Genomic DNA, 27,257 nt, shown 5'->3' on the forward strand with positions numbered 1-27,257 from the left:
GTGTGTTTGTGTGTGTGTGAACGGTCGGTTTGGTTGGCTGGGTCTTCTCCATCTGCCGTGAACTCATTATCGGAGTCTCATCATGCCTCTATGAGCTCCCTCCCCCTCTTCCATCATCAACCCCCCACACTGCTGCTGAGTGGATCCCTGCCGCACATCACACAGGGACTGGGAACAGACAGCACAGGCGTGTAGAACATCATCAATCTCATACATCATCAATCTCCGGGCACAAAAGATGAAACGTGCAACCCAACTTTCCATTGTGAGCTCTTTCTTTGGCATCAGCTAAGTTTCCATGCGTCCAGTCGAGTTAAATAGACACAAACAAAAAACAACCCATGTCAGTGACATTTTCAGGCTAGGAGGGTGTATCATGAGATCTATAGCTAGACAGTACAGTGTTTTGAATATGGAGCTTGATGAGGCTAACGGACAGTTGGGGATTCCATTTCAGGTTTGGTTTCTCATCAGCTTTTAAAAAGATGCCCGTCATTTATCAAGGAACTCTTTGTCCTTCTTTGACGGGACCTTTGCTCTCCTCTGAAGTCTTGTAAAAGGGGCCACTTCTTCATTAATTTGCTGTATCTGCCCCTCTGTGTTTGGCCAAATCAATAAAAACTTAAAGAAGTACAGAAATACTACCCTTCAGGGATTGGTGAGTCAACATATTGAATCAACATGGCCAGATGAAGACACTTTGGTATTTCAAGGTGAAAGTGGACATTCAAGTCTGTGGAAATTCGAAGTCGCAACCAGCTTGTATCATTCTAAGATCTTGACTTGATTAAGATGAGCAAGAATTGTACTTTACTTATCTCTAATATTGTATTTTTGTTAAGCACCAAACTGTTTTTTAACAAACAGACAAAAAAGGAGACCTTGCAGTTACTTTGAGACACCGTCTGAACGTTAGTTTTACTGGAGAAAGCCCTGGGCTGACTAACAGGAAAGACAGCTAGAGTAGCATTACCTCATGGCTGGTGTCACGTTTCAGCGCTCCAATGACGCACAGGAAGTCCGTCATAAATCTTATTCAACAGATCTGTCAGCCGGGCTCATGGGACCTGACCCATGACACGCTGATCAACATATGAGCGTCCACCATGGGCCCAACGCTCAACCCTGAGGAACCCCAACAAAGCTGGAATTGTTTGCCAGTCCCCAGGTCATCCAACAACGTATCCAAATGGATTGTTAACTAGAGCTGGGCATCAAAATGTTAGTCCAATTCATCACATTAGAAAACCAGAGGACTTTCTGAGGTAAACATTTCAGGGAGAGTGGACATCATTAGCAATCAGCTAATCCAAATGGGACTTATGGAGGTTGTGGGGCCTATTGGTTTATAGGCTCCTTGCATCCAAATGAGCATTGCTTCAACAACAAAAACCTTGAGCAATAACTCAGAGGCAGCGAGACAAAAGGGGAATATTGTGAAAGCCAGCTGAGCAGTTAACCAGATGGATAGCATGCTCTGGTCATTTAATCAGCAGAACAACCGTTGGAGAGATCCCATGCAGTCAAGTAGGGGAACGACCGAGAGGACAAAATGTGTCCGCCCGGTCCATGTTCAGGCTTCCATAGTCTCTTTCAACAGATGCTGTGACTTACGAAGTGAGCCTATGAGTCTGGTACATGAGGCCAACAACAGCCTGTCCCAATTCGGTTCCTTTTTCTTACCCATTGGCCTACCAACCCCTCAATGTTCCCTGGTCCAAAGGGTCTGGATAGAAGGGTCTTATATAGGCAGTGTATAACTTCCACCATATAGTTTCCACCTTACATATCTGCAAACATTCAAGGGTTAGGACTAAGAGGAAGGAGTAGGGTGGCTCACGAAAACTCCTACAGTTCCAGCAAACAGACCAAACAAAGAGTACCTCTGGGAACAATCGGGAGACAAACAACAGGAAATCACCTGGCCCTTCCCTTGAGAACTTCACCTGAATCACAGCACAGTGGCCAAACAGTGGGCTAAAATAGTCATCTTCAAGAGGACATTTGACAGGAAACAACAGAGCAAAATCAATAGGGCCTGAAGAATGCCAGAAAAGGGAACCGGGGGGCACACCATCAACTAACAGAGGAAGAGAGTACCCGCCCGCTGCCAAATTGGAGGAACACTCAAGCCTCTTCCTTTATAAACAAGATAGTGGCCAGAATAATTATTTTCAAAATACAATGACAGTGAAAACCTGCGACAACAATAGGTCAGAATGTAGCAGTGGATAATAAAAGGAGAGTAAGGGATATCCTGGCATTTTGGAGGAAAAAGCAAATAAGTGCCATGTGCCTGACTGTACCTTAAATACTGTATATCACAATTAATTAGGGTCAGGGTTATTCCTGACCCTGCTCAATCGACACATAATGGTACAGCACTTACAGAAGAAGATTGAAACATTTACCACAATAGTAGTTTGTAGCCTCCTTTTCGTTTCAATGGAATTTCATATTCACATGCCATCTCAACCTACAGTATGTCTGTGCCATATATTTTCTGTGATGATATATAATAAGGTGACCATGAGTAACGAGGTACTTTTCATGTATGGAGGACTTTTCTATTCAAGAGTGGTGGTCAGCCCACATGCAGCGTTCTTTAAAACGTTTTATGTCTTAGTCTTTTCCTATAACATTGAACCATGAAAACCTTCTTTGTTTCCACCCCCTCCAAGGACCAACCCACTGGACACAGATGTCAATTCAACGTCTATTCCATGTTGGTTCAACGTAATGTCATTGAAATGACGTGGAAACAATGTCAATTCAACCAGTGGGTGCCCAGTGGGAAGGCCATTCATCTCCAGAAGGCCTCTGAAACATGAGTGGCTCCTATGGCGACTCCTCCAAGTCCTAATCCATTTTCTACAGGTGTTAGCTCAAAGGGAACACGGTCTGTCTCCACATTGTATTAACCTGTTAATCCCCAGGTTCTAGAGGGTTAACATAGGTAATTACAGTAAATCAGACCAGACCACGCAAGGATGCGTTGATGTGGTCCAGTCCTAACTGACCTAAGATGAACCACAATCACTATTTGAAATGATGGTTAATGTCTCCCAAACAAAAGATATACACCAATTAGACACCAATGAACTGAAAATGTCACAATAATCCCATCCCATTGCATGGTATATGCGTGCAAAGAATACCGGATCAGCGGTCTGGCTTAGCGCCACGGTTGTAAAAGAGGCGGCTGGATCAGGGATTCGCCGAGACCAACTCAGTTTAAGATGGAGCTGTCCTGAAGGGACCAATCAGATTAGGGCCCGGAGACACCTGCTTCGTCGTGTCAAGGTATAGAGGGAGACAGAAGGGGATGAACAGAAGTGGAAAGCCGCCCAGCAGGGATTAGAAGAACCCACGGTGCAGGGGGGCCCACGTTTGGTCTGGAATCGGCTGTGTCGACTTTTACACCCAAAGCCCAGCACAGCTGTGACCTGTTTATGTGCAATGTAAGAGTCAACAGAGTTGGTCACGCAAAAAAAGCACACCATGTTTTACTGGAAGTCTAGCTCCCTGCCAGTGCCGCCTGATTGATGACAAGTCAAAGATTTTAGCTAGGACAGATCTTATTTGCGTATCAGTGTACCATTCAGCTACTTTAACCCAATAGAAAATGTATGTCAAAAATACCATCTCCTTTAGAGGATGCTATTGACCAAATGGCCATATATGGCAAAGATTTTTCATAAGTTAATGTTGGCCTACTCTGTATACAAATCCATATAACTATCCATTTACATGTATGTATATCACTCTGATTGCGTTCACATTATGTTGCAAGACATTCATCCAGGTTATCAGTTTACTGACTAGACCATCAAGTTTCACTGTTACTGCAGCTTGGTGTATGGGTGAGTGTTTTGGTTCAAATGCATGTCAGATTTGTCAAACGTGTGATATCTATGATTGTTTGATCAGAGCCGCTCTGCAAGCCCGAGTCCACATCAAGGCTGCAGAGGCCCTTGGAGAGTGACTCACACTTGCTCAAATGCCATCGTGTCAGCTTTCACATCACATTTAAGAAGGTCCAACCTCAAGCAAAAGGGCAGTATCACTTCTAGCAAATAACACTCAATTTTTTAGATACTTGTGGGAAAAAGGGAAGTGGGAAAGAAATATGAAAGTGCATCGTCATATTTTACTGTCAGAATCACAGCGTCTCCTGTGACCAAACCAAGATGAAATATCCAAACTGGACACTGAAGGCCTACTTTTCAGCAAGGACAATAAATTGAGGGTAGCCTAACCCTGTCGTCACGCCCACTAGGAACAGATTTCTGTAATATTTATAATGTATGTCAAGGGGCTTATTGGAGACGCTCACTGAAATTGGAGAGCAGACATGGACTGTCATCAAAAGATCAGATTTGATCAATAACAAACTGGGTGTTGTTGAGTTCAGAGTAAAGTATATAGAGTAACGTATACAATAGCACATGCAGTCTACTTTGTAAACAAGTGACTATTTTATATCGACAGTTTGCTGAATATCCTGCTGAATCATCATTTTCACAACAAACAAAAAACACTTCAAATTGTTGATGCATGTGTTGTGAATCCATACCATCTATGTTGAGTGGACCAAATGGTTATAAATGAATATTCTCTTTTGACAGTTATCAAGATATTCTGTAGAGCACCGCATCCATTTAATATGTATATTTGCTGCCACCTATTGAAACAATAAAAAAAAAACATCTTACATGGGGGGGGATCACATTTTAAGACTATGTATAATCAAAATATTTGCATAGAATTTTGAATTAAACATAATTTTTTTAGGCAAGTTCACATAAATTGCAAATCTCATATTTGCAGCATCTCCCAAGACCAAAATGTATTGTATTGTCATACCACCAAAACAGTAGCCTACATACATCCCTGCATTACACGGAAAATAAAAAGGAACCTCCTGCAGCCCAAGTTCCCCGTGTAACATAAAAATCTTCGCAGCGTGAAATAGTTTCCAATCGTTCTGATTGTGACGTTATGTTGTAAAATTCCCCGCCGCGTGAAAATGTTCCCAGTTCAATAATTGCACGCGCGTCTCTTTATGTGAATGGCTGAGCTCCTCCCGCTCTCCCTTTCCCTTGACATAGCTAGCATAATTAGGCAGGGTTGAGGTCCATTTGAATTGACCACACCATACAGGAAGCAGCAAGGAAGTAGAATTTAATTCAAAGCCATTCAAACTAATTCAACTGAGACATGAAACATGAAAGTCTCATTCATTTGATAAATGTTTTATCAAAAGGATCTGCCACTTATTAATGCAAAGAGAATACACAGACCATTTGCAAAAAGTGCAAATAAATCCAAGAACAACAGCAAGGGACCTTGTGAAGATTCTGGAGGAAACAGGTACAAAAGTATCTGTATCCACAGTTAAACTAGTCCTATATCGACATAACCTGAAAGGCCGCTCAACAAGGAAGTAGCCACTGCTCCAAAACCGCCATAACAAAAGCCAGACTACAGTTTGCAACTGCACATGGGGACAAAGATCGTACTTTTTGGAGAAATGTCCTCTGATCTGATGAAACAAAAATAGAACTGTTTGGCCATAATGACCATTGTTATGTTTGGAGGAAAAACGGGGAGGCTTGCAAGCCCAAAGAACACCATCCCAACCGTCAAGCACAGGGGTTGCAGCATCATGTTGTGGGGGTGCTTTGCTGCAGGAGGGACTGGTGCAATTCAGAAAATAGATGGCATCATGAGGTAGGAAAATTATGTGGATGTAATGAAGCAACATCTCAAGAAATCAGTCAGGAATTTAAAGCTTGGTCGCAAATGGGTCTTCCAAATGGGCAATGGCCCCAAGCATACTTCTAAAGTTGTGGCAAAATGGCTTAAGGACAACAAAGTCAAGATATTGGAGTGGCCATCACAAAGACATGACCTCAATCCTATAGAAAATGTGTTGGCAGAACTGAAAAAGCGTGTGCGAGCAAGGAGGTCTACAAACCTGACTCAGTTACACCAGCTCTGTCAGGAGGAATGGGCCAAAATTCACCCAACTTATTGTGGGAAGCTTGTGGGAGGCTACCCGAAACATTTGACCCAAGTGAAACAATTTAAAGGCAATGCTACCAAATACTAATTGAGTGTATGTAAACTTCTGACCCACTGGGAATGTGATGAAAGAAATAAAAGCTGAAATAAATAGTTCTCTCTACTATTATTCTGACATTTCAGATTCTTAAAATAAAGTGGTGATCCTAACTGACCTAAGACAGATAATTTTTACTAGGATTAAATGTCAGGAATTGTGAAAAACTGAGTTTAAATGTATTTGGCTAAGGGGTATGTTAAATTACGACTTCAACTGTACATTTCACATGTGAACGAACATGTGACGTTAATGTGACAACATGTGAAGCAAAGTGATAACATGAAACTACGTGACATGATCTCTTGTGAAATAAATGTGACAACATGGGGAGGCACTTGGGATTTGAACTCAAAACCTCTTGGTTGCAAGCTACCTGAAGTTCCTGCACCACCTGGTCTGTTGACATAATGAAGATCAGCTAGCTATATCATGACACTAGGCGAGACCCAAATGCAGACACGGGAGGCAGATGGTTGGAGTTTCAGATGTTTAATAAATCTAAAGGGAATAGGCAAGAGAATGGTCGTGGACAGGCAAAAGGTCATAACCAGATCAGAGTCCAGGAGGTACAGAGTGGCAGGCAGGCTCGAGGTCAGGGCAGGCAGAATAGTCAGGCAGGCTCGAGGTCAGGGCAGGCAGAATAGTCAGGCAGGCGGGTACAAAGACCAGAACAGGCAAATTACTTACTGGCTAACTACATTTAGCAGATGAGTTAATTATTCAAACTGAATATCATTCAAACTGAATGATAGGTTTGTGGGGATGAAAACCTACAAATGGGACTCCTTGATGACTACCATTGAGAACCACTAACTCAGCGTTTACTTGTTATATGAAGTGTCTTCAAAGTCTCCCTTGTTTTCTTTCAGCTCTTGTGCCCAAAGTGCACCTCAAAGTTGGGCTCATTGTACTGATGTGGGGAGCAGTGTTCCTGTAGTCGATGGGTGACTCCTGCCTTCCTGATGCATAAAAACAGAGTGGATGAAATTAAACACATTAGTATAGCCACCAGATCCGGCACCAGGATAAAGTGACTAAGGGGCCAGTTGAAATCAGTGAGGGGAACAATTTTAGGGGGTACTTGCATTGGAATTATATTGAATTCTGCTTATATCAAGCTTTTACCACAATAAACATGAAGTTCAAATGCCGAGAGTCCGAGACCATTGATTGAATGATTTTGAAGTGAGAGGTCGGTGCGAAATCTGTAGCCAGTCTTTGCCTCGCTATATCAGCACAATGGACAGCACCCTACAAACTAAAGTAAGGCTGTTTTGGGACTGAATATAGGCTTCAGACCTGTTGACACAGAACTTTTGACATGCGGAAACAAAATACTACATCTGCAGTAACCGAGTAATCCAGACACTCTCTCCCTATGAACCAGTTGCTATTAAATGGAGAACAAAAATGGACAGAAAACCTGCGGGTAGGGTATGAGTCCTCCTCTGTTCCAAGATCGTCAGGAACAGTCGGAGTTGGAGGAGGCTGTGGAGTCATTATCCTGGACGTGCTTGTTGAAGGGTGCTACCTACCCTTCAGCAAGCATCGCCAGGATAATAGCCCCTCACGCGGAGCTAGCTGGAGCTCGACAGCATCATCAATTTCTGATAGCCATTGTGGCAGATTAGCTGGTTTGAGCTAGCTAAATAGGCTAAAGCTAATAACACTAATGCTTGGCTAAGAAGCTAACTGAACTCTGTAGTGGTGGGGCATGAGGCAGAGTTGAGTGAAGCAGCTTCAACGGTAAACTTGACCCCGCATTTATTAATCAAAATCAAATATTAAAGGCAGAGGTGTATCACATTATTTACGTATCCTACCACAAATGAGAAGCGTTTTCCCCCTGCTTTTTATGGAAAACCAAAGCAGTCATACCTAACCACTCCATGGGCTTTCCATAGCCCCCCTACGCACACCGGGGCACGCTCTGTCCATTGTGCTGACACAGCGCGGTGTAGATACTGATTCTGTCACTCAATCATTCAATTTTTTTTGCTACTTTTATATAGTGACATAAAACTAATGGCATACGTTTCAACTGATGGGATTAAGCCCCCTTTGCCCCCTCGTGGAGCCGGATCCGATAGCCACACTCAAATCAAGGACATTTAAAATGACAAAGATGATTTATATCAATAATAATAAAGTACTACATAGCTGTCAGAATAGCTGTCCCCATTTCCCCCTGTGTACCATTAACTGTTTCATAGGTGTCTGTCTACGTTGCAGGACACCTACAGTTCCATCTACTACGGACATATCCATTGAGTAAGGTCTAAAAAGTTTGATCAAAGCAGATTACAATAATTGTAAATATGCCTGTTGAGCTCCATAGTGTATCTGGAATAGATGTCTTATTTCAGAATTTCTGTCTAAACATACATCTACCAGAAGGATACCCTTCTACTTCCAAATACTTATATCCATTTATTTTATTTCTATAATCCACATGATGAAGTTACCGTCTATGTTAAAATTGTGGATGTCAGGTGTGCTGCTAGTTCAAATAGTTGTTGTGTTTTTGTCAAGAACAGCCTCTGAGAACACTTGGTTTGTAGCCAAATGTCCCTCTTCGTGGTCCGTACTAATAGCAGGACGTGTTGGTTTACACAGAGGATTACACAGCGGTTACAGTGGAGAACATTGAGATAGATAGAGGACTCATCATGGCTATAACCATTTTAAAATGGAGATTGCCATTGAGGGCTTTCACCATTTTAAAGTAGCCAACTGGGTGGGGATTTCTATGGGTTGGGAGCAAATAGCCAATAAAGAAGAAAATGAACTACTTTAAAATTGAGATAGCCCATGTTGTCACATATGCTAAACTGGCAGTGATACAAAGATGAGTGCTCTATCTATCTCTATGGGGGAAAGTCGACGCCAAACAAGGAAATGTGACCACGTATTCTTTGTTGTGACGATTTTGAGAATTCGTAACATTAGCGAAATGGCAGAGTTACGGTTGGATTTAGACAGTAATTTACAGTATGGCCCTTTTGGCAGCGATTTAGCGGATATTTGCATTGACCCGGATGGTGAATGGGGTAGGTGCGATGCTTAATATAATCTTTGTTATTACATAAATAGCTGTGTTGTAAACGCTAGCTACATGCGACCAATGATGTGTATAAACCCTATATACATCATTGCGTGCAACTTCATTGACTGTCAGGAAATGAGATGCCACCTAACAGTATAATTAAACCGTGTACGTATTCCACTGCTTGACTTGGAATAAAATAGGTGCCGGTATTGTTTACATTTAGGTGCAGGAGATCCACAATACTTTTGAGATAATATTCTATAAGAGGAACGGGCTCAAACAGTAGAACATTTGAAGGGCCAGTATTCGGCCTCGGTGAGCTCATGCCAAATTCAATCACTGCTGGGTTCAATATATAACATGCGTTTTGGTGCTCATACTCAGCAGTACAAACCCAACGTTTTGACTGAGATGGCCATAAGCAACCCCCCCCCCATCTTGCTGCATCTTTGAATGTATTGAAGCTACTTTGGAAAGTTTGAATCATCTTTTGCAACCTTGAAACATATATAATTAGCGACGTTTGTAATATTTCACGGATCTCTTCCTCCTGCAACGTTGTTACAGACATCAACTTGTTGGAAGAACTTGAGAACCTAAGTGATGCAGAGGAACTCCTTCAAGAATTCGAGTTCACACCACGTGATGAAACAGCACTGAAAGAGGTAGTGCAACACATTTCAACCTCTATGTAATGCTGTGTGTTATTATCCTACTGTGTGACAGTTAACAAGACTGCACCTTTCTCAGGTGAATGACATTAATCTGTTACAATGGAGATCCTTCACCAGTGGAGATACTGACGCTTGCTGCACAGGTAAAAAAAAAATCACCAGCATTGCGTCACTTTCAGTTAACCTATAACAGCCATGACTCAAGATTGGGTTGTTGGCTCCATACCAAGGCAAAGTAAGTGAAGACGACTGTCAGAAACCCTCCCAGAACCCTGTGACTTCCTGGTAATAGATTAGAAATCACATACAGTTCACACACACACACACACACACACACACAGTCCCTCTGGTCACCCCCATGTCAGTAGACATTAGGTGGATGTCTTTGGCGTGGGAAAGTTGCACCTGTGAAGCCCCCCCCCCCCCCCCCCCCCCCCCGTACTGTGTTGGGTAGAATGACTACTCATTCACATGGGATGTTAAAGAGGAAGAGACACTGTAATGTGATGCCTCTGCTGACAGATAGTTGGATTGAGTTCCTATTGTTACGTTGGCAGGTGTTGGAGTTCCTGGGTCCTCCCTATCACCTGGATCAGCACTCAGTGATACCTCCTCACTGTCACCGCTGTCTCTGAAAGTAAGTCTACGCTTCACATAACACTCTGTGTTATGTAGAAGGCTAACCACTCACGAGTCTCACTCACTTCTCTCTTGTGCACGCACATCCCTACCAGCAGGAGGATGCCGTGTCTGTGCAGCCTTTGCCGACAATGCTCACTCCTGGAAAGAAAATGCACAAGTGGGTCAGCCAATCTCCCAGAGGTAGGACGTCTCTTCAGGTCAGCTAAAACACTCATGATAAATCATTGATATGTAACAATATGGTGGATATATGGTGTCGTGTATGTCAAAATGTTGGACACTTTCTTTTTTTTTATCTTCAGAAAATCATTGAACCTGTCTGGTTATACACATATTATAGTTTATCCCACTCGCTACCGTAAATCGCTCATAATAAGAGCGTCTGCAAAATGAATGTGAATGTATTTATCACGCTCTTTTTTTATTGATCTCTTATTCTATCGTTCTCTTCCTGCCAGCCAAGCCTACCAAGCGACCTGCCCACCCACCCCAGAGGGTGTCAATCCAGCCCAAACCGCCCCCCTCTGTCCCTCTAACACAGCCTGTGGCCCCTTTTCTCAAAACCAGGACCATTGTCATCCAGCCCGTTAGCCTACAGACTGTGGTCTCAGTGGTCAAGGCACCACCGCCTGTGACCGTCCATGCTACTGCCCCCTCTACTGGTAAGAGAAAGTTCATTCTGTTGTAGGCTTGTGTTGTCTTCACACAATCAAATGTCTTTACCGGGGATTTGAATAATGTGCACAGTTTGTTGTCATTAATGTCCATCTATATTGGTGTGTCTTATTCACTGAAGTAATTCAGGTTATTTGGCTTGCTCAAAGTCCAATAGTTCTTTGATTTGCTCCCGTGTAGCTCAGTTGGTAGAGCATGGCGTTTGCAATGCCAGGGTTGTGGGTTCAATTCCCACGGTGGACCAGTGGAAGATGTATGCACTCACTACAGTAAGTCGCTCTGTATAAGAGCTTCTGCTAAATGACTCAAATAAAAAAAATCTAGTGACCCATTTCCCTATCTGAAGTGGTCTAAGTGCATGTTGTCTGTATACCCGATTGTGGCATTTGAAAGAAAAGTAAAAGCCGACTCATCATCCAAAATGAAAGTGGAACAGTTCTATGCATTTGTATCCTCTATGACTGCACATGTGGCTCTTGACCACAAGGTGTCCTCAGTCTGTTGTCTCTTGTTCAAAGAAGACTACTGCCTCCTCCTCAATTACAGCAACACTGTGTCTGGCTTATGACCGGCCGGTGTATACCCTGCAGGAACCTCAAGGATAGAGTTTGAAAACCACTGTGTGGAAATATTCATGTTTAAAAACATATATTTCATGAACGTCAGCACAAAGCACACTCATATCAACTGTAACTGCCGTAACCCTAATTTATATGCCAATGATCAAATGGATACATCCATTGTATAGGCCTTGATGTCATCAGTACAACTACTCACCTCCTCTGATGGTCCCTATTCACAGTAGTCATCCATGTTCTCTTTGAGACAGTAATGTCATGGCCCATTAGTAGCCTGACTAAAATACTTTAACCTCAATAGGAATTTAGGGCTACTTGTGTTATTACAGATTAACTAGCATGGGAGCAGTTCCCTACTACACTCCAATAGACTTCACGAGAGCCAGGGCGTTGAAGGCGACTGTGGCAGGGCTTCATTGTTTGATAATGGGTCTTCGGGGGACTGAAGGGGTCTGAGGGAGGGACAGGCTCTCAGCACTAAACAAGAGTCTGACTCTGGACCTTTAGTGGGATGGATTCAGGATGTTGATGAGTTTTTTTTTTGGTGGGGGGGGGGTGTCCATAACCCATACAGGTGACCAGACATCCTTAGTGATCGTGGGTGAGGGTGAGAAAAAAACTACAGTCTGGTTAGGAAGAAGATAAAATAGAATACTATCTGAATCCAGGTCTGATCGTATGAGATGAGCTTTGTAAAGAGCGATTGTATATGTTCCCCAGCTGAAAAATGCTGTTTACTATGACAGTAATCCATCAATTATTACAGTGATGTACTCTTAAGTGGAAAAGGCCCCAGTGGGACATGGGATGGTCTCAGATCTGCATGCGCTTTAACTCGTCTTACTCTGTCATGCCATAGCCTAAAGCTAATCCAGGTCTGGGACAGGGCTAAAACAGACAGACAGAAGGGTTGAACTATTTCTTAACTCTGCATCTGGTCTTTGTCATCAGCAGTTCACACAATGCATCTCAAGCCGAAACAGGTGATTGGACCCCAGATCACTTCCTCAGCCCCTGCCTTCCTCGCTGTCACCAACCAGGTGGTCACCATGCCAACTGTCCCCCATGTTACCATGGGGACCACTGCCCTCACTGGCCATGCCCATCCCATGACGGTGAACTATCACAGCACAGCAGTGAACACTGAGGTACGTTTGACATTGAAATGGATCTGACCTCTGTGCGTCTGCTTTCTATCAAATTTAATTACTTCAGTCTAATTAATTGCAATGAAATTAAGTATCCAACTTGGAAGCCAAGGGCTGGATGGACATCCTGTTGCAATTTGCCAAAGGAAACTGTTTGATTCCAGACCTTCTTTGAGTCTCACTATGTGTTAGAACTGTTAGCCATCTCCAAAGCTTACGTGGCTATGTGATGGCTAGTGCCAGGAATTTTCTTTGAAATCAAGCGTTTTGCTGTGTCATGGCTTGTCTCCTTGCTAGAAGACAAGGATGGATTTTTTGTGTTTGTGTGTGTGGAGGGGGGTTGCTTACATTGACGGACCAACCGTCAGGTCAGGGAGAACACGACATAATCTTCCTCCTCCTCCCATTCTGGGGGCTCATGTAAGGCTGGTAATCAATTGTGTTTGACCTTTAACCCCCTGGGAACCTGAGCAGGGCACAATGTCTGAATGGGTCTTTTGAAAAGACTAACTGTCTGTGGCTGTGCCCAGAGAGTAAGGACAAGGAGGCCCACAGGAAGATGGGTGATTTATCTCCCTGTTTCAAACCAAAGAGGAGATAAAACAATCGTTGCCATCACCGGTAAAACATGACCGTTGTTTCTGGCTTCGCCTTGTACCTAATATCATCCCTTAGCCCTGATATATTCAAAATGTAGCTCAACCTATCACAGCCTCTCATTCTCTGAAGTTGTCTAACAGTTTAGCTAGGGTCATGATGTGGTCTGAAAATAGCACCATCATAGTGAGGAAGTAGGAAATTATTATTATTATTTTTTTAATAGTTTTACGTCTCTGAGCTACTATATAAATATTTAATTATCATAATTTCCAGTCATGGTCGACAAGTTGTAAATAATCTGACTGAGCCAACAACTCGATAGCAATTACTAGGGCTACTAATGATGGAAATATTTTTGCCAATCTTTACCACTGTAAAACCCACATTTTGTAGCTTAACACAGACATAATAATTAGAAATTGTATTGGAGAAACTCCTGCCTCCTAAACAATAATATATTTTTAAAAATTATTTTATATTTAGCTTATCCACTTTCTTCACTTTTAGAAAAGTCAAATAATATCATTTTCACCACCACAGTGCTACACATGGTCCTAAACTGTGGTTAACTGTTATACGTTATTATTTCTTCAAGACAAGGCTAAATAAACCAGTCACCCCAGCTGTCCTTATGTCACCTTGTTGGAATGGGTGAGTAGCCTAATGTGAGGGGCTTTCCTATGTCACATGAACGACCAGGCACCAACACTCCATCCCCAGTACCACTAACATTTACTCAGCGATGACGCAACACTGTGCCAACACGCCAAATCTGAATATATCTTCACTTGAGGGAACTTTTTAAGAACAAGCTGAAATATCCCAGTTGTTATGAGACAGGTATACGTTTCAGATATATGTTCTACGTTACAAGAAATGAGATGTTTGAGATGTTTCCAATCTCTCCTCACCACATCATGTTATTGACCTATTTTAGGCTGCAAAATGTTGATGATATAAATATTTAACTTACCAACCACATAAGGACAGACCCCATTACTCTACTCATGTTACATCCGTGAGACAACATGTTACATCCGTGAGACAACATGTTACATCCGTGAGACAACATGTTACATCTGTGAGACAACCTGTTACATCTGTGAGACAACATGTTCTATCCGTGAGACAACATGTTCTATCCGTGAGACAACATGTTCTATCCGTGAGACAACATGTTCTATCCGTGAGACAACATGTTCTAACTGTGAGACAACATGTTCTATCCGTGAGACAACATGTTCTATCTGTGAGACAACATGTTCTATCCGTGAGACAACATGTTCTAACCGTGAGACAACATGTTCTATCCGTGAGACAACATGTTCTATCCGTGAGACAACATGTTCTATCCGTGAGACAACATGTTCTATCCGTGAGACAACATGTTCTATCCGTGAGACAACATGTTACATCCGTGAGACAACATGTTACATCCGTGAGACAACATGTTCTATCCGTGAGACAACATGTTATATCCGTGAGACAACATGTTACATCCGTGAGACAACATGTTACATCCGTGAGACAACATGTTACATCCGTGAGACAACATGTTACATCCGTGAGACAACATGTTCTATCCGTGAGACAACATGTTACATCCGTGAGACAACATGTTACATCCGTGAGACAACATGTTCTATCCGTGAGACAACATGTTCTATCCGTGAGACAACATGTTACATCCGTGAGACAAACTCCTCCAGGTAAGTGTTACCACAGTAAAAATCCAGGTGCTCCATTTCTGTCTGACCACTCTCAGGCCCTGTGGGTTTTAAAGTGGCCTTGCCCTCCTAACTACCAGCCTCATCCCTCCTCCACCTGTCTGGGACCACCAAGCCCCCCAGGCAGTAGACCCCCATATCTCTTGATGACTCACCACCTCCCTCCTGATGTCTGGATGGACACTGGGCAGACCCAGGCTTGTTGAGTGAGCACATATGTTGACTGGAGTAAGATATGACTTAGGCTAGACGTGTCACCACTGTGTGCATTTCATTTGAGTGAATAAATCATGGAATAAACCAGAACACAATGCTGGAAGCTACTCTCCAAAAAGGTACGCACAAGAAAGAGGATTTAGACACCCACCATCTCAGATTGTTCTGAAATCGTTTCTGTAGTTATTTTGTTGAAATATAATTTGATCTCAGAAATTAGGCAAATTGATTTCACCCAAATTGGCATTTAAAATGTATAGGTTTCAGATAATAGTCAATGAATGTAGTACCCAAATACAATTTGGACCAAACAACTTCCTACTAATAAGTAAGACATGAGAAATCAAAAGCCACCCATGGACCCCCACACCACATGCCAATCTCAACCCCAACAACCAGTATTCAGTATTAGTTATCTATGTTTTACACATGTAGTATGAAGCTGTGGTTTAGAATATTGCTTCTCCATACTATGTAATGTATTCCCTGTGAATCTGGTAATGTTTTTTGGATCTGTGGCATCCAGTGGGTAAAACCTGGAACTTGTACACTACTTTAAGGTAAATAATGCGAGCAACTTCAATTACAAATTTCTCTGAATATGGGGGGAATATGGGGGGGGGGGAAGACGACAGATTCACAGGGAATACATTACATAGTATGAAGAAGCATTACCCCAAGCTTCAGCTTCATATTATCAAACATAGAGAACTGATACTGTATACTGGTTGTTGGGGTTGGATTGGCATGGGGTTGTGGGAGTTCCGTGGGTAGCTTTTGAATTTTGGGGAGCAGTGGGTTTCCTCATGTCTTAATCATTGTTAGGAAGACGTTTGGTCCAAATCGGATGTTGGGTACTATATTTATTGAATATCTGAACCCTATATATTAAAATGGCCCATTTTATGGGTGCAATAAATTAATAAAATTACATTTTAACAAAATAACGTTTCAGGAATGCCAATCCTATCTTTTTCTAACAACAGAAACGATTTCGGAACAATCAGAGATGGTGGGTGTCATGGCTTGCTGAAATTACATGGAGGGACTCAATACAGTAATCTATGTAGGACCCTGTAGTTTTGCCACTGCCAATTTAGCCTCTCACTGACATAATCCATGTTCCTTGTTGTTTTAATGCACTGTAGTAACATCACTGGCTTGGCTGCACTGTTTTTGACAAATTACATTTCATATCAATTTATGGCTGTGCTTCTACAAAGCAGGGGGAGGCTATGCAGAGACGCTGCTAGATAATCATAGTGTAATTTAGGAGGCCAACTTCCTGCCAAAATGTCTTCTTGATGCTCCTGGGAACTGGAATCGACGGCCAAGGAATAGGATGAATGGTTTTCGAAAAGCTGTTAAAAAAGAAAAAAATCTTGATTCAGAAAAATGAACAGACTAGTACAGTAGGGATGATAGATAGATAGATCATTTGTATGGCTCATGGTGGAGAAGGCTCGAAAAGCCTTTGCTGGAACGTAATTCACTATCTTTGAAGACATCCTGTTCATGTACTGTACTGTAAGTCTGTGTACAGTACAGTAGAGTATGGCTTAATCCAATCAAACCCACATTGTAGTATTTGCTGTACGCATTAGCTCTTTTCCCATGATAAAATAAAATCACTGGATGGCTTTGGGTACTGTTAAAACCAATTTCTTTACTAGTACAAAGTAGACATCCCTCACAGGTAGATGCCAATTCTAAGATTAACACGTGCTTGTGCATGCATCCACACTCATGTCTGGGAGTAGTTTGTTAACAAAGGCACTGCATAAAAATGGCTAGGGCAGTTTAAAGCAATACTGTAAAACAATAACTTGATGTTATCTCACCACACAAGAACTGCTGATTTCCCCATACCCCCCCCCCCCCCCCCACTGTCCAGAGTTTTACATCAACAATAACAAACATCCCATCCTCCAATCAACAACCAGATGTAATCTACATCTCTTGAGAGCACCAACTCATTGTTTCACATAATTCTCATTTTCAGCCTCGTATTCAGATTATGTTCCCAACTCCCAGTTTACCCCACAGTCACTGAAGTGCTAGATTTCTGACTGTCTACCATGGTGGAGGAGGGGGAGTTTGTACTGTTGGCAATGTAGTAGTTACTAAAGGCAGGGTATCATTTTCCCCTTGCAGGACAAGTACCCCACCCCCCAACCCCACTATTGGGTAACATGCACTTTTCGATTTTCCCAAGAGGTCACCGATGGCAGGGTTCCCCCCTCAACAGAGACCAAATAAAATGTGTGGTCTGAATTTGCATAGCCCTGAAATGGGCTGCAGCAGACAAAGCCGTTTGAATGCTATAGCAGGGTTCTCCTGTGGTCTGTGGCTCAGTGGTAGAAAGACTCTGAGAGGGCATTGGAGGACAACAGAATGTATGCCAGTTACTAGACTCTTGAATGTCTGGCTCTGAGTTTACGTAAACAATGGCTGTCTGCCTTCTAAAAATAAAATGGAACTGATAGGACTAACCTGTGCACTTTATCCTGTTTCATTGAATCATATTTTTTTTTCTCCCTAAAACATTGCAAGAGCATTCCTCTATGGGTCATTATTTAACACTGAGAATGTCCTGTCCCCTTCTCTCTCTCCCTGGATGGCCGTTCTTAAATAATCCCACCATTAATTATGTCGGCGTCCTAACAATGTCCGTCCAGCTCCCAGCCCACTCAGACATTGAAAAAGGCTGTGTGTGTGTTTGTGTCTGTACATGTGCAAGCATGCGTGAAGTTAGGACGTATGAGGTCCGTTCTGGGGAAACATGCTGGAGTCATTATCAGCTTGTAATTGATGATTCCGGGTCACTTTTTCCACCTTTCGCAGCAGCTGCACCTGTTTTTTTGTGATGTGATGCGCTGTGTTAGACAAACAAATAGCCTGCCCTGTCTGAACAGTCAAGATGGCGTCCAAAAGGGTTTACTGCCGGATATGGCTTATGTCTGGTGTAACTGGTGTCACCAGATTTGGTTTTGTAAACACACAGCCAATGCCATCTGCATGCCAAGGCCAATGTACTCGTGTCATATCATCTTTGAATTCTGCTGTGTTGCGGACATCCTTTTTGAATTGTTCATGTTTGTTCGGAATAGGTGGAGGTAAGCATGGTGTTCGTGAGTTGGTGTGGGTTTGATTCTCACGTGGACCACATACTGTATGTACAGTGAAAGTCGGAAGTTTACATACACTTAGGTTGGAATCTCATTTTTTCAACCACTCCGCAAATATCTTGTTAACAAACTATAATTTTGGCAAGTCGTTTAGGACATCTAGTAATTTTTCCAACATTGGTTACATACAGATTATTTCACTTATAATTCACTGTATCACAATTCCAGTGGTTCAGATGTTTACATACACTAAGTTGACTGTGCCTTTAAACAGCGTGGAAAATTCCAGAAAATGATGTCATGGCTTTAGAAGCTTCTGATTTACTAATTGACATCATTTGAGTCAATTGGAGGTGTACCTTTGGATGTATTTCAAGGCCTACCTTCAAACTCAGTGCCTCTTTGCTTGACATCATGTGAAAATCAAAAGAAATCAGCCAATGCCTCAGAAAAATAATTGTAGTCCTCCACAAGTCTGGCTCATCCTTGGGAGCACTTTCCAAATGCCTGAAGGTACCACGTTCATCTGTACAAACAATGGTACGCAAGTATAAACACCATGGGACTACACAGCCGTCATACCGCTCAGGGAGGAGACGCGTTCTGTCTCCTGGAGATGAACGTACTTTGGTGTGAAAAGTGCAAATCAATCACAGAACAACAGCAAAGGACCTTGTGAAGATGCTGCAGGAAATAGGTACAAATGTATCTATATCCACAGTAAAATGAGATCTATATCGACATAACCTGAAAGGCCGCTCAGCAAGGAATAAGCCACTGCTCCAAAACTGCCATAAAAAAGCCAGACTACGGTTTGCAACTGCACATGGGGACAAAGATCGTACTTTTTGGAGAAATGTCCTCTGGTCTGATGAAACAAAAATAGAACTGTTTGGCCATAATGACTATCGTTATGTTTGGAGGAAGAAGGGAGAGGCTTGCAAGCCAAAAAACACCATCCCAACCGTGAAGCACGTGGGTGGCAGCATCATGTTGTGGGGGTGCTTTGCTGCAGGAGGGACTGGTGCAATTCACAAAATAGATGGCATCATGAGGTAGGAAAATTGTGAAGATATTGAAGCAACATCTCAAGACATCAGTCAGGAATTTAAAGCTTGGTCGCAAATGGGTCTTCCAAATGGACAATGGCCCCAAGCATACTTCCAAAGTTGTGGCCAAATGGCTTAAGGACAACAAAGTCAACATATTGGAGTGGCCATCACAAAGCCCTGACCTCAATCCCATAGAAAATTGGTGGGCAGAACTGAAAAAGTGTGTGCGAACAAGGAGGCCTACAAACCTGACTCAGTTACACCAGCTCTGTCAGGAGGAATGGGCCAAAATTCACCAAACTTATTGTGGGAAGCTTATGGGAGGCTACCCGAAACATTTGACCCAAGTGAAACAATTTAAAGGCAATGCTACCAAATACTAATTGAGTGTATGTAAACTTCTGACCCACTGGGAATGCGATGAAAGAAATAAAAGCTGAAATAAATAGTTCTCTCTAACTATTATTCAGAAATGTACATTCTGAAAAGAAAGTGGTGAAAGGGAATTTTTACTTGGATTAAATGTCAGGAATTGTGAAAAACTGAGTTTAAACGTATTTGGCTAAGGTGTATGTAAACTTCCGACTTCAACTGTATGCTGAATATGTGCGGTAACTTTGAACTGTAACCATGTCACATTCATTATATCAGTCCCTCCTTCTCCACCTGTCCAGGCGTGTGTGGTGCGGCGGCAGCAGAGGATGGTGAAGAACCGTGACTCGGCCACGCTGTCCAGGCTGAGGAGGAAAGAGGCCCAGCAGGCTCTGGAGGCCCGTCTCAGGGGGGCACTGTGTGAGAACCAGAGGCTGCTCCGGGAGAACGGATCCCTTAGGACCCAGCTGGACGGACTTCTCACGGAGGTGAGGGACGGCCCGGGTTTGAACACCTTCAAATTGCACCGTTCCTTCTTAGCTTGAGAAAGATCGAAAACGTAAGATAAGTGGAAACAATGGGGTGGAAACCATGACTTGTCCTTTTCACTCACTTACATAGCAGTGATTGTCTTAAAGAAGGGTTGCGTTTTTGAATCTATTTGAATGGTGCCACAGGCTCAGACAGGCACGAAGAGCAGAGATGTGTTTAATTCCAGGAAGTTGCTTCGTCCCTTGTGCTCTTGAGCAATCCCTTGATCACTTTTTGGATCTGATAGGACAAGATCAGATTTCAGAGGAATTCATAGGTGAAGCATTAAGCAATATGGCAGTAACCCCACCTTGGCCTATGGTAAGCGAGAGGGGATTTTCGCCACATTGTTAACACCTATCCAATCCTCTTAGACCTCCGCAAGTGCACAGGGGCAAGGCCCTAAGGGTTGATTCATTTTATTGAAGTAATCACTGATCTAACATGATTCGATAGGTGAACGCTTGTGCCAATGCATAGCTTGTGTAGATCCAGCTAGGTGAAATCAGTCGATTGGTCTCTTACTCCACAGAACACTGTTCTGAAGGTGACGGCTCCAAAGAGACGGGCTGTGTGCCTTATGGTCGTCCTGGTCTTCTTCGTGCTCAACACGGGTCCCATAAGGTGAGCGTGTGTGTGTGTGTGTGTGTATGTGTGTCACTAGTGTGTCATGACAACCCTCCACAAGCAATCATACAGTGTGTCACGACAACCCTGGACAAGCCCTCATGCAGTGTGTCACTGTAGTATATGTCACAACCAATGTGTTTGAGTCTCTCTCCTCCAGTTTCCAGACTTAACATCAACCACATTTACATATGATCATCTATGCAAATGAATGCAAATGAATGATCTATCAATGGGTGGCTTTTATGTCAGCCAGTCAGTCAGTCAGCTCTTTGCTATGTCCAGAGTTGGATAATTCACCAACATGCCTTATAAATTAGGCGTTTCCCCCCAATGTCTCGGAAAAAAGGCCACATCCCCCCCCTCAAAAAAATTCCCTCACGAAGGAAGGCTTCGGAAAGTTGGATGTGAGTCGGGAGTGGAGAGGGGCTCTTGAGTTTTCCATACGCTCAAGCTTCCCAGAACTAGGAATGTGGGAGCGTAGCTTCCCTTCCACACCGGCCGGCCGGTTCGGAGAAACAGACTGGAGATGCTATTTCATTTTTAGTCTCTAAATGTATTCTACCACTCCGTTCTGAATGGACATGTCCCTTTTAAATCCTCTCACAAGTATTTGTTCAGTAAACCCCAGTCAGGAGCTGAGCGAACTTTCGCTAATGTTTCCTGCTCATGGTGAGACTAGTTTTAATAAAAACAACACCAGTGTTTCCAGTCATAGCTCAAGTCAATATGAAATGTTTTTTTTTCAATGAATAAGTTCCTGCTACTGAGTTGAGTCTTTTTTTTCACTTCCACGTTTGGTTTTCATTTGCAGGAATTTGAGGGGTGTACTTTGTTTTTTGTGTAACTGTTTTCATTTGACACCGCTGCACAACTTGTCTATATAAGGAGCCCGACGACTTGTGTCTTTGTGTTGAACACTGCTCTCAGATCTGTAGTGTCTGGTATTGTTTTGGCTCGAGTAGGAGACCACACGGTTTATCCTCTTTTCTCTCACTCTCTCGCTGTGGGTGCGCGCGCATGGCCGTGTGTCTTTTTGTGTGTGTGTGTGTGTGTGTGTGTTTGTTTGTGTGGTTTAGCCAAGAGTGCCTTCCCTCTCCTACGCCACGTTAAGCTTTGTGCGGTTTTCGGTCTGTAGTCTGGCAACTATAACCAATGCTTTGCTTCCTGATCTGTTATTCAGATCAGTCATCCTCTTGTCTTCATCGCCCATCTTGGTTGTTTCATGCTTGTGTAGGCATTTTGATAAAAACGAGCCTTTATGGATTCATAACAAATTAAACACTAAGTTAACATCAAAATGTCAAATGGGAAACAATTTTTGATCTGTGTGTGTGTGTGTGTGTGTCTGTGTGTGACTGATTCACTGCAGAACATTTCTGTCCTCAAAGGGAAATGCTCTAATACTCTACTAATGTTCAGATCAACGTGTGTGTGTGTGTTAGTCTATGTTGTTCTTGCTGTGTTTGGCCTGGCTTGTGTAACTGAAGGCCCTGCCCTGTCCCTCTGGTTTCAGTGTGTGGGAGTCAGAGACCAGCAACTCCAGCCTGTCCACTGGGAAGCCACAAAGCAGCCGACATCTGCTCAGCTTCTCCCCCGACCAACAACAGAGGCGAGGGGAGGAGACACCAGACCCCCAGTCCCCACTGGAGCCCCTGGATGCCCAGTACCCACAATCCCACCAATCCCAGGACAGGTAATTAACACAACATGAACATGAAGGTTTCCTGACTCAATATACTTATAATACTGTTTATACATACAGTGGTGCAAAAAAGTATTTAGTCAGCCATCAATTGTGCAAGTTCTCCCACTTTAAAAGATGAGAAAGGCCTCTAATTTTCATCATAGGTACACTTCAACTATGACAGACAAAATGAGAAAAAAAAAGATTTTTTATGAATTTATTTGCAAATTATGGTGGAAAATAAGTATTTGGTATTTGGTACAAGTATTTGGTCAATAACAAAAGTTTATGACAGAGGTCAAATGTTTTCTGTAAGTCTTCACAAGGTTTTCACACACTGTTGCTGGTATTTTGGCCCATTCCTCCATGCAGATCTCCTCTAGAGCAGTGATGTTTTGGGGCTGTTGCTGGGCAACACGGACTTTCAACTCCCTCCAAAGATTTTCTATGGGGTTGAGATCTGGAGACTGGCTACTAGGCCACTCCAGGACCTTGAAATGCTTCTTACGAAGACACTCCTTCGTTGCCCGGGCGGTGTGTTTGGGATCATTGTCATGCTGAAAGACCCAGCCACGTTTCATCTTCAATGCCCTTGCTGATGGAAGGAGGTTTTCACTCAAAATCACACAATACATGGCCCCATTCATTCTTTCCTTTACACGGATCAGTCGTCCTGGGCCCTTTGCAGAAAAACAACCCCAAAGCATGATGTTTCCACCCCCATGCTTCACAGTAGGTATGGTGTTCTTTGGATGCAACTCAGCATTCTTTGTCCTCCAAACAAGACGAGTTGAGTTTTTACCAAAAAGTTATATTTTGGTTTCATCTGACCATATGACATTCACCCAATCTTCTTCTGGATCATCCAAATGCTTTCTAGCAAACTTCAGACGGGCCTGGACATGTACTGGCTTAAGCAGTGGGACACGTCTGGCACTGCAGGATTTGAGTCCCTGGCGGCGTAGTGTGTTACTGATGGTAGGCTTTGTTACTTTTGTCCCAGCTCTCTGGAGGTCATTCACTAGGTCCCCCCGTGTGGTTCTGGGATTTTTGTTCACCGTTCTTGTGATAATTTTGACCCCACGGGGTGAGATCTTGCGTGGAGCCCCAGATCGAGGGAGATTATCAGTGGTCTTGTATGTCTTCGATTTCCTAATAATTGCTCCCACAGTTGATTTCTTCAAACCAAGCTGCTTACCTATTGCATATTCAGTCTTCCCAGCCTGGTGCAGGTCTACAATTTTGTTTCTGGTGTCCTTTGACAGCTCTTTGGTCTAGGCCATAGTGGAGTTTGGAGTGTGACTGTTTGAGGTTGTGGACAGGTGTCTTTTATACTGATAACAAGTAATGAGTGGAGGACAGAGGAGCCTCTTAAAGAAGAAGTTACAGGTCTGTGAGAGCCAGAAATCTTGCTTGTTTGTAGGTGACCAAATACTTATTTTCCACCATAATTTGCAAATAAGTTCATTAAAAATCCTACAATGTGATTTTCTGGATTTTTTCCCTCATTTTGTCTGTCATAGTTGAAGTGTACCTATGATGAAAATTACAGGCCTCTCTCATCTGTTTAAGTGGGAGAACTTGCACAATTGGTGGCTGACTAAATACTTTTTTGCCCCACTGTATGTTCTCTCTTACATGCACACACACACACAAATATACAGTGTGTGCACATACACACACACACTACCCTTGTAACTGAACACATAGTTACCCTATTTTTTGTTCCCAGGAGTTTCTTTTAATTTTACGTCAGACTTTTTAGTTGTTTCCTTTGAATTGCTTCTAAATGCAGTCTGCTGCCATGGCAAACTGATTCATTATCGGTTTGTATTGGACTTATGTCACTGTCATTTCCTGCCCGCAATGATTTAGAAACCTCATCGTTAACCATTTGTTCCACACAGTCTTACACCAGGTGGTTCCTTCTCATATAAGGATAAGTAGCACCAAAGAAGCCTTAGCACAGCACTCTAGCCCTGTAGGAAACGTGATGCCCTGTTATGTATCAACGAGAACCAATGGTTCCTGCTAAGTCTCTCACTGACTTGTGATTGTACCTCAGTGTTCTGGCAGAGCCTGTCTCGAGACACTCGTTTACCAGAAGCTGAAGAATGACTTAAGTAAGTAGATGGGATGCTCTTACTGTACGGGAATGTAAATGACTGTAATCATATGTCTGGGGTACACCCTAGGCTCGTTAATTCATTGGACACGGACCCAGTCTTCTCTTGCCTCAGTATGTTCCACATCAGAAGTACTTTTCTGTTTTTATGGACTAATGGAAAATCAACTAGAGGTGTGAGGTTACATAAGTGTTTTCGGTGTTCAGGTACTCTTTACAATTGTCAATTATCTCACTATTCACATAATCTTGGTTCCCAGAATAACCAAATCTTGCATGCACGCTGACAGGAACTCTACTATTTTACACACCATCGGCCAGATCACGCACAGGCTTAGATCGATTGGCTTTAAAGCTGGAATTGTTAATTGGTGAAACTTCCACGTCCGTTTGGGATATTACAACAACAAAGTAGTAAAGGCAAACAGCAAACTCTTTAAAAAAAAATCATAGACTTGTTCCTCGGACGTCATTGCACGTGCGATAGAACAGCAGAATACGTACTGCAATTTTTGCAAGAACGCTGCTTGACACGTCACTCTGTTTTATCAACAGAACCAAAACAACAAAGGCACGCCCATTTGTGGCGCTGTTTATCCTATTGCAGATTTAATCTTTAAAGCAAGAGCGAAATTGTGGTGTAGATCTTGGGGGAGATGAACAGTAGACGTGTGGTCTGGGGGTCCCCCCCCACCCCCCCCCCCCCGAATTTGTAAAAAAAAAAAATGCTTTTTCAGCAATTCTACACAGTTTGACATGACTTATTATGCCTCTCTTGAGGGGGTTTTTGAAAGCAGTATGTGGAAGGATAATTGGAACGATAAGTCCTCACCATCATTAATGACGGTATTTCAAGGCAAATATTAAGAAGACACAAACGATAAAGACTGACTACTATTGTAAGGATGCACGTTAATATGTACATAGGATATAATCTACTAAGTTGATCATACATTAACTATCACGTTTTGTAGTTTTCATAGTTTACAGGTAGAAGGCATACACTTGGGGGGGGGCTGAGCTAAAATATACCTTCCAGTATATTTAATATCCTGATATTCAGTCTAACAAACAGCTGTCATTTAAGATATATCTCATTGAATATGAAATAAATCTGGTCACTGACACTGGGACACCTCAGGGTTCAGTGTGGTCTAAGTTGAACTGAGGACTGGCTGATTGCCTGTTGAAAAGACTGGGAGAAAGAGAGAGTCAGGGGAGAGTCTCCATTGAAACTGTAAATTAGTCCAGGAGTAATATTTCCCTTACTGTTACCGAAGCTTGAGGGTTGACGTAATTGGTTCCAGGCTGGGCTCTAAAGTTGGCTTACATACATACACACCTGACTGCAAGGCCAGTGCTGGCTTGGATGAGGTTGAGTGACACACTGAAATCAGGCAATTCTAGGATATATTTTTTTCTAGTTAGCAAAACCAGAGAGGTAAGTAAAGGCAGATTGAGGGGCATTGTGTAGTGTAAAGGGTCTGCGTACAAAACAATTGGCAAGTCCTGGTTTTGTGAATATTCCAGCCATGAATAGTCTTTGTACCATGTGGCATTAAGAGCCCTCTTCCTGTTACCTTGTCCCTGCTATGTTCTGGGGAACACCTACCTCCAGGGGTCCCCACAACCCAAAAATAAACAAACAAAACATTTTTGGTTTGTTGGAAAACTGCTAACTTCCTGCTTTTAAAACATTTTGCACTGTTCTATATCTCGGGAAGGGGGGGGCATGTTGTCGTCACTCCCCCCCATCCCCGTGGCAATTTCACCTATGCACATCTTTGTCTTGGAAAAATGCTCACGAACCAGGAATAAGATGAGTAAAAAAATTAATAATGCTGAATTGAAGAGAAGTAGGTAGGCTTCTGGAGTAGAATCGGAGGCATCCAAGAGCACTTAATTCTGTCCCAAAAAACAGAACTGTAGAGGAATTGATCGGTTGTTTCTGTTTGACTAAGCATCTATTTCCAGCCCTGCTTTCTTTTGGGGTGGGGGGGGGGGTTGAGAGTGCTAATTGTATGTTGGTGGTAATATTTACATCCTGTTATACAGGACTCACGAATGTTTACCTTATTTAGACACATCATTCTCTGGTGACAAATCTGTGGGTTGAATAGGAGTGTTACAAGCAGAGCACAATAACATAGTATTACTAGGGGTGTCTTTTTAGTGGCCAGTTTAATTTTACAGTCACCACTGGTCCGTCCCCATGTGTCCAGCTGCCTGCTACAAAGTACTACATCACCTACTGCAAATAGCCTGCTTTGAGCAGATGATATTACAGTGCTAGGCTAAC

The 27,257-nt window shown here is 42.8% G+C and overlaps 1 protein-coding gene and 1 long non-coding RNA gene across 10 annotated transcripts in view; one reads left to right on the plus strand and one right to left on the minus strand.

The window, feature by feature from the left end:
* Nucleotides 1–6,583: 6,583 nt before the first annotated feature.
* LOC109874579 (uncharacterized) overlaps nt 6,584–27,257 on the minus strand; it is a 35,274-nt gene continuing 14,600 nt past the window's right edge. The window contains exon 3 of one of the 2 annotated variants that reach the window (XR_004206335.1): nt 6,584–7,086. This is a non-coding gene — a long non-coding RNA (uncharacterized LOC109874579). Of the gene's footprint in view, nt 7,087–16,554; nt 16,798–27,257 lie in introns of those variants that run through there. The other variant, XR_002252721.2, reaches the window with a different exon arrangement.
* The window catches only part of LOC109874578 (cyclic AMP-dependent transcription factor ATF-6 alpha-like), a 42,286-nt gene continuing 23,770 nt past the window's right edge, over nt 8,742–27,257 (plus strand). Inside the window, exons 1-10 of one of the 8 annotated variants that reach the window (XM_020466555.2) lie at nt 8,742–9,177; nt 9,744–9,841; nt 9,927–9,993; nt 10,408–10,487; nt 10,585–10,672; nt 10,951–11,154; nt 12,697–12,893; nt 20,291–20,476; nt 21,052–21,143; nt 22,663–22,842. In XM_020466555.2, the coding sequence (XP_020322144.2) occupies nt 8,976–9,177; nt 9,744–9,841; nt 9,927–9,993; nt 10,408–10,487; nt 10,585–10,672; nt 10,951–11,154; nt 12,697–12,893; nt 20,291–20,476; nt 21,052–21,143; nt 22,663–22,842 (1,394 nt within the window). In that variant the 5' untranslated portion in view covers nt 8,742–8,975. The remainder of the gene's footprint in view (nt 9,178–9,743; nt 9,842–9,926; nt 9,994–10,407; nt 10,488–10,584; nt 10,673–10,950; nt 11,155–12,696; nt 12,894–20,290; nt 20,477–21,051; nt 21,144–22,662; nt 22,843–27,257) is intronic. The other 7 variants (XM_031810023.1, XM_031810020.1, XM_031810022.1 and 4 more) reach the window with 7 other exon arrangements.

The sequence above is a fragment of the Oncorhynchus kisutch genome, linkage group LG30 (genome assembly GCF_002021735.2).
Source record: "Oncorhynchus kisutch isolate 150728-3 linkage group LG30, Okis_V2, whole genome shotgun sequence".
Classification (NCBI taxonomy): Eukaryota; Metazoa; Chordata; class Actinopteri; order Salmoniformes; family Salmonidae; genus Oncorhynchus; species Oncorhynchus kisutch.